This window comes from Triticum aestivum, chromosome 3D (assembly GCF_018294505.1).
Source record: "Triticum aestivum cultivar Chinese Spring chromosome 3D, IWGSC CS RefSeq v2.1, whole genome shotgun sequence".
Taxonomy (NCBI): domain Eukaryota; kingdom Viridiplantae; phylum Streptophyta; class Magnoliopsida; order Poales; family Poaceae; genus Triticum; species Triticum aestivum.
Window position 1 is genome coordinate 323,010,077 of NC_057802.1, and position 7,511 is coordinate 323,017,587.

The 7,511-nt window shown below is 48.2% G+C and overlaps 1 protein-coding gene across 1 annotated transcript; it reads left to right on the forward strand.

The window, feature by feature from the left end:
- Window positions 1-647: 647 nt before the first annotated feature.
- LOC123074574 (uncharacterized) lies at window positions 648-1,126 on the forward strand. The gene has a single exon (XM_044497373.1). It carries the CDS (start codon window positions 758-760, stop codon window positions 980-982), a length of 225 nt encoding a protein of 74 aa, XP_044353308.1. The 5' UTR covers window positions 648-757; the 3' UTR covers window positions 983-1,126.
- Window positions 1,127-7,511: the final 6,385 nt, after the last annotated feature.

A 7,511-nucleotide genomic window follows, 5' to 3' on the forward strand; every position in this document is an offset into this window, starting at 1 on the left:
TCTTTTTTGGACAACCCTTACCTTAACGTATTTCATCCTGAAAATTTACACACTTGTGTATAATGCCTTCATGTATGTCAGTATTTTTTTAGAATTTTTTGAAATATAAAAATGTGAATTTTCGTGAATTTTGCATTTTGCATTTAGAGGCCTCCATGAAGCTCGGCCCCCAAAAGCAATTTCAATTTTAAATGTCAATTATTAATACTTTTACTGATGGTCTGACGGCATGTGCACTATACGTGTTTCTCCATACGAAGATGGATCGGGTTTCACTATCATCTAGTATTATCATCAGATAACGGCATGCGCACTAGTGTCAATTCACAAACTGGAGCTAATTTTTTTTCACAAACTGGTGCTGAGGAGATCATGTTATTATACATAAAACATAGTCTGATGTGCAATTACGTGCCCCCCTGCTTGTGCATCTTCCGTTTTGTTGAGAAAGTTCGGAGAACTCTAAGAACAACTGAACAGACGTGAGCGGAGTCCCGTGCAACGTGGAAGTGATCCAGCAAGCGGAGTCATCACTAACTTTTTGCAACCATGCTGCTAGTGCCACGCGTGCCGGCAGTCGCACCACCCGTCCCCAACGCAACGACGTTATATATATGCCCGAGATGCGAGAGACCGACCACATCACAACGATTAGCAAGCGGACCATCAATTAATTTCTAGCGCATCTATCCATCCACTAAACTTTGACAAAGCATTCTATCTGACAGCACTAGCAGAGGCTGGTTCGGCAACAACAATGGCGTTCGTGCCGATCTGCGTGCAGTGCGGGACGAGGAGCAACCCGTGCCGGTGTAAGGTGGTTGGCCCGACGCTGGGATTCGTGGCGCTCGTCGTGGCCGGAGTGGTGGAGTGGCCGCTGGGCGCCGCCGTGTACCTTTTCCGCCACCGCAAGGGTCGCCGCATCATGGGTCACCCGACCACGGTCGTGTACCCTCGCGTCACCGGCGCAATCCCCATCTAATCGACCGCAGCATCTGCCTCTTCGGTGGTGATCTGTCACGAGGTACCGCCGTTGGCTTGTCAAGCTGTGTCATGTAATCTGGGAGATTCGTCTCTCCGACTCTCAGCGTGTGTTTAATAAAGCGAGGTTTTTGTTGTCGTGGTATTTGCAAGGCTTCGCCGTGGCTGTACTTAATATTTGTTCGTCGATGTTGAGTAGCTGTTTTGGTCACCCCGAGTGCTCTCTCCTCCCTGACTCCTCTTTACGGAAAATGCTCTTTATGTAGTGCCCCCTCCGATCTTCTCTTCTTTGAAAAATGTTCCTTATGTAATGTTTCCTCCTATCCAAAATAAAATAGGTGTCGTGGTTTTAGTTTATTATAAACTAAATTCATGAATCCTCTCAGATCCGAAGCAAGTGTCGTGAAGTATTATTCAAACTAGCCATCGTCGTCAGTTCGTCACCACCTCGGCGATGTCGAGGAAAAAACGCCTGCATAAGGCGATAGATAGGTCTCCACTCCTCTAGCCGCCATCAAGGCCGGACTGGGAAGAGAAGGAGGACTGAGGCGGCGGTATGTAGGGAAGTTATATGGCATCGTCTCTGTCTCGGGAAGCAGTCTACCGGGAGAAATAGTATCTCATATGGGGGATACATTTCCTACCAATTCTTATTCGACATCTCATATAAATAATACATTTCATACCAATTCCTATTCGACGTCTTTAGCGTCATTTAGAGCATCTAGAGCCGGACATAGTAAATATGACCTCTTAAATGCCCGTGGACACACTTGGTCAGTGATCAACGCCCGTGGACACGGTCAGCGATTCGGCGTGTCCGTTTTGAGTCCCCTTATTTGTCCGAGTCCTTATTTGTTCGTCCGTGTAGCCATACTTTTTATTTTTCTTCTCATATTTCCATCACTGAAGAGAGAAAAAAAAGAAAAAAAAGAAAAAAAGAAAAGGTGGTCAGTGGAGGGGCCCGCGCGCGAGCCCTCGTATCCTCGGGGCTGCTGCGTCCTATGTGACGGACTGCGCCGGTGCGTCTGTGAGCCCTCATATCCTCCCTATATTTAAGATGGATACGAGTGCGTATATAAATGATATGAGAGGTTAGGTTAGGTCACGTTTTCCCTTCTCTTTTTGTTCCTTCTCTCTTTGTTCGATTAGTTCTCTTTTCTTTTGTCCGTCCACTAATCGGACGCGTCCGCGGGCATATAAGAGATGGTTTGAGGTGTTCGGTTGTCCGATTAGTTCTCTTTTCGGTTGATCGGTCACTAATCAGGCCCGCGAACGGGGCGTATAAGAGATACTAATCGGGCCGATGGACACGGGCGTATAAGAGATAGTTTGAGGCGTTCGGCTGTAGATATGAGAAAGGCTTATGACCGCGTGGAACGGCAATTCTTGAAGAGAATGATGCAAAAACTGGGGTTCCAGGAGAGATGGATTAACAGAATTATGCTTTGTGTAACATCAGTTTTCTACAAGTTCAAACTCAGTGGAGAATGCACGGATGTGTTGATACCATAGCGAGGTTTGCGCCAAGGGACCCTCTGTCCCCATATCTCTTCCTTACATGTGCAGAAGGTTTTTCATCCTTGCTAAATAGAGCCGAAATTGATGGAACACTGAAGAGAATTCGAATTTGTAACACAGCCCTGAGCTCCAACCACCTATTGTTTGTGGACGATTCACTGGTACTTATAAAAGAATCGCGTGAGAGTGCTACGTCCCTGCAAAACGTGCTAAATTTGTATGAGGCGTGCTCTTGATGGAACACTGAAGAGAATTCGAATTTGTAACACAACCCCGAGCTTCAACCACTTATTGTTTGTAGACGATTCACTAGTGCTTATAAAAGCATCGCGTCAGAGTGTTACGTCCCTGCAAAACGTGCTAAATTTGTATGAGGCGTGCTCGCGACAAGTTGTAAATTTTGAGAAATCTTTAAACATGTTTAGTAAGAACACAAGACCATGGTAGAAGAAGGATGTTCTAGAGGTACTGAATATCAAATCTGAAGCTAGATCAGAGAGGTATTTGGGCCTCCTAGTGTATGTAGGGCAAGCTAGCACTACTAGGAAAAAGCCTAGCAGCAGCGCGGGTTTTATGCCTATCAGTAGCGCGGGACGGTGCGCTACTGATAAGGCGCTACAGCTAACATGTAGCAGTAGCGCATGTCGTCCCACGCTACTGCTATACATGGATAGTAGCAGCACGCTTTGGTGAAGAGCGATGCTGATAATATCTGCAACGCTTTTTACATGCAAGCGCTACTGGTAAGGCGGCGCTACTGCTAACTTTCTACCCCTCGCTACTACTAGTTTTATTAGTTTTTTTTCTGCATATTTGTTTTGTATTTGAATAGGCTTTATACAATAATCTTTAGCACATCATACACATACAAATGTAATCATAGCATATACATACAACTAGTCTCAACAAATCATGTCATCATAATCATTATCCAACACAAAGTGGTCTCTCATCATCATCTCGAAAATAGCGATACAAGTCTCGATTACTTGCAACTACATCGTCATCCATCTAAACAATAATATAGGCGAGATGAGCTATTACTTTGAGTGAGAGCGGAACTATGCAGTACACGAGTTCGTATCCCTCTCTCGCATTAGCGTGAACCTAAGCTAACTACTGGCTGTCGCTCGGAAACCGGAAACCGGTACACCTGGGCCTGACACTCCGACCACTCGTCGTATATATACTCCTGGCGTAGCACTTCTTCGTCATCGATAATCTATGCACCTGCATCGTCACATGAGTCGATGATATGCAACATATATAGTTGAGCAACAGAAAGAGACAGACTTGGCAAAAATAGAAGCAACATATCATAAACATAAATAACAAAGTTGATCGTACCTAAAATGCCCTAACTAGAGTGATCGTCGCTAGTTGAGGAGGACGGTTTAATTACATCACAAATAAAGTTTCGTTGTGCATAACTCAAACTTTCGTCATACAGATAGTATGGACTAAACGGACACATTGTCATATATCGACAATCACTCCAACATGTCGTGCCATCCATCCAAGTCAGGGAGATAGTCCCCGAGCCTAGTGAAAGGCTTCAGGTCGAGACGCTGAGAGGCTACCCGTGTTCGGACGTCTTCCCGCGACATTTGTCCTTCTTCTTAGAACATCCCTATTTTTCCGACGACCTCCTTCATGATGATTTGGGCAAGTTCGCGCTGGATGTGATAGAACTCGGCTCGAAGTCGATGATCCTCGATATCTCCTACGTTCTTTGCCCAATGCAGAATATGGGCATCGCCGGATGTAGGTGACATGTGAAGGTTCTGGTGATCCCGTCTGTACTCCAGCATGTGGTGTAGGACATAGAATCCATCATTAAGAGAACCACTCGGTTGCTGGATGCAGCAGAAGTCGGTCTTATGGCCGAAGGCGAGCCTGCCGCCCCTTCTCTTCTTGTCCTGGACCTCTCCACCCCGTGCTTCGTAGTAAAACATAGCACTGTCGAGAACATCCTTGATGTGGGTGTAATCCTTTTTGTTAATGTTCTTCGACGAGTCCAAGTAAAGAGCGTGGGAGTATCAGGGGTAGAGGATGATGAGGACGGCGCGCCCGCCGCTGCGCAAAATAAGTACACCTCAAATTAATTAGCATCCACCGTGCAAATGAATGATTGAAATCGAAGAAAGGATATCTGCGCGGATGACTTACAGGGGATGATAAGGCACGAGAATCGCCTCCTTGTCCTTATTAGCGAGCATGAAATTGACGATGTATTCCCTCGCGTATTCACAGTGCTTTGCGCAGACTCCCAAGAAGCTCTCGTGCATGAAGTATGGGTCAGCGACACAGATATGAGGTATCTGCTCAACCCCGATGATGTAGTTCATGTGCAAGGCATAAAGGCGGACAAACATAAAATCCATCTTCTTCACGTGAAACATGTCGAATATGTAATCGAATCGAAGGAAGAACTTATCCGCGGGGAAGAAGTCGACGTACGACAATTGCCGCGGAACGTTAACCACGTAGAGTGGGTATCCTGGATCTTTCGAGGCGATGAGGCCTTTCTCTATCCGCAGCACATCGTCATGAAGACTCCTTAGATCGCCGAATCTGGCCCTTAGCGCTGCTGCAGGTAGGATTGGTTGATCGGGGATATGCAATTTATCCGCACCGGTGATATCTATACGGTCTTGAACCCGAGGCTGCTGAGGCGGCTGGATCATAGAATCAGCTTTCTTGCCTTTCCTCGCTCTCTTCCTAGGCTTCTTTGTCGGAAGGTCGTCTATAATACGTTGAGCCTCCGGAGGCGGCAATTCAGGCACCGACTCATGACGCTCAAACCCTGAGTAGGCGCCAATATAGACATACTGTTTAGTGCCATCGTCATCCTCATCCTCATCTATGGCGACGTCATCAGCGACTAATGGAGCCTCTTCCTTACCCCGTCCGCTCACCCAACCCGACACCCGACGCTAATTGGGTAGGTGGGGTGTTGATGTTCATACCTTGATGAGGCTGCGTGATCGTGGGTGTGCTCCCGGCCGTCTCCAGACGAAGCAGACTCTTTGGCCACAACAGGACCCACCCATTGCAACAATCACCAAGCCGCCATGGGGTCTCGTCGTCATCCCCCCTAGTACCAGAGGAGGCAAATTCTCGTGGCCCGGTTTGACACTGGCCACGGAAACCTTGAAGACGTTCGGGGGGATCGGCTGGCTGTGGAACAATGGTTCCTTCGGCTTCATTATCGTCGCCTTCCCCACGTCCACCTTCCGGTCGCCGATGATGTACAATATGGTGCACGGGGTTTCGTCGGCCTGCAAAGAAAAGTCTGCGACGTGAGACATCCAAAAGGCAACGAAAACGGGAGATTATACATTTATTGAAGGGGCCGGTGTGACAGATACTGTGAGGGCGTCGAGCTCAGCCAAAGACAAAGCACCGCCGAGCACGTCCGATGCGGGAGCCGGTGCGGGAGCAGTTGCAGCTGCAGGTGCTGGTTCAACGCTAGTCGAGCTGCTCCCCAAGAAGTCAGCAAGGGAAAATTCCGCTGCATTTTTTTCTGGATTTTTCCTGGTCCAATTGAAAACGGCCGCCAAGGAAGTAGACATATTTACAACCATATGTTTTGCGGCAGCTACCGCTGTTGCGACTGTCTGAGATGATTTCTTCTCAACCGCAATCTCAACCTTCTTGTCGATGTTTTCTTCGGTTAACCTCCGTCTTTCCTTTCTCTCCTCCTTGGTCTCACTGTAGTACTTCTTCCACGTGGCGCCGTCTCCGACACCGTGCACGCGTCCATACGACGGTCGAGTATCCACCGGGAGTCGTTTCAATATGTTCAACGCCCAGTTAAATGGAGTGTCCCACTTGGGCCTCGCCAACGCCTCAGACGGCGAGTCGCTTTCGGCCGCAATCCTGTGCTGCTCTCTCTGCAAAAGGCACAAGGATCGTTTACAAATATGACTAACGTGTAGTCGAATTGATCAAAAACTAAAATTACCAGCAGTCTAATGAACTCCGTCGTGACCGCGTTCGTCTCGAAAACCTTCTTCACTGGGTCCCAACGGTGCCGGCCCTGAGGACGTCACGCTCCTGCGGGACGGTGAACTCCGCCAAGGGGTCTGGAATGCCCAGACTCGCGGCTTCCGCGTCCTCCTTGGCCCATATGGACCTCTTCCCGCCGTAACCACGGCTTCCGAGGTGGTGGCACCCAATGTTCCTCTGTTGAAGCCCCTTCATGTACTTTGACTTTTTTGGCATCTTCGGCCTCGCAAGCCGCCTTGAATATTTCAAATTGCTCTGTCGTGATTGTCGGATTATCCTTTACAATCTCGGAGTAGGGTTCCTTTTTGTCGATCTTTGCTTTCACCCTTGTTTTCCAGACGGCCAACACGTCGCTAAACTTGGACATGGCGTGTTTGTTTATCTTCTTCATTGTCGGGTCCTTATCTGGATCTTTATAATCCTTTTCATTCCGGCCCGGGAACAAGAATATCTGATGCAGCTTCTTTAGGAGGGAGGGCCTCATATTATCTATCTTCTGTAGTTTCTCATCGTTGATGGTGGCGGTTGTCCGTACGATGCAGCCTATTTGATTACCGTAGCACGCGCGCGCTTCCTCGGGCGAGGTTGGCTCAAAATTGCCGTCGTCCACCGACGTGACCACCAGTCTAGTAGTCCTGAGTTTGTTAGGAAGCCATTGCCTCTTTGCTTTCGGTTCTACACCGGCTCCGCTCCCCGAGGCAGCGCCGGCCTCAGTCTCAGCACCGGTCTCCATGCCGGTCTGAGTCTCAGCGCCGGTCTGAGTCTCAGCAACGGACTGTGTGTCGGTCTCAGTCCCCGATGCGACCAGTGGGCCCAGCAACAACATCGGTTGATCGTCGGCAAGGCTCAAAAATTCGTCTGCCGCCAGGTAGACGTCGTCGCAATAACCAGAACCCTGTCCTTCATCGTTGCTAGCCATGTTTCCTACGATTAAATCTTGTCAATTAATTCTAGACCTAATAAAATGAATAATGACATAAAAGGCCTATGTTTTGCAG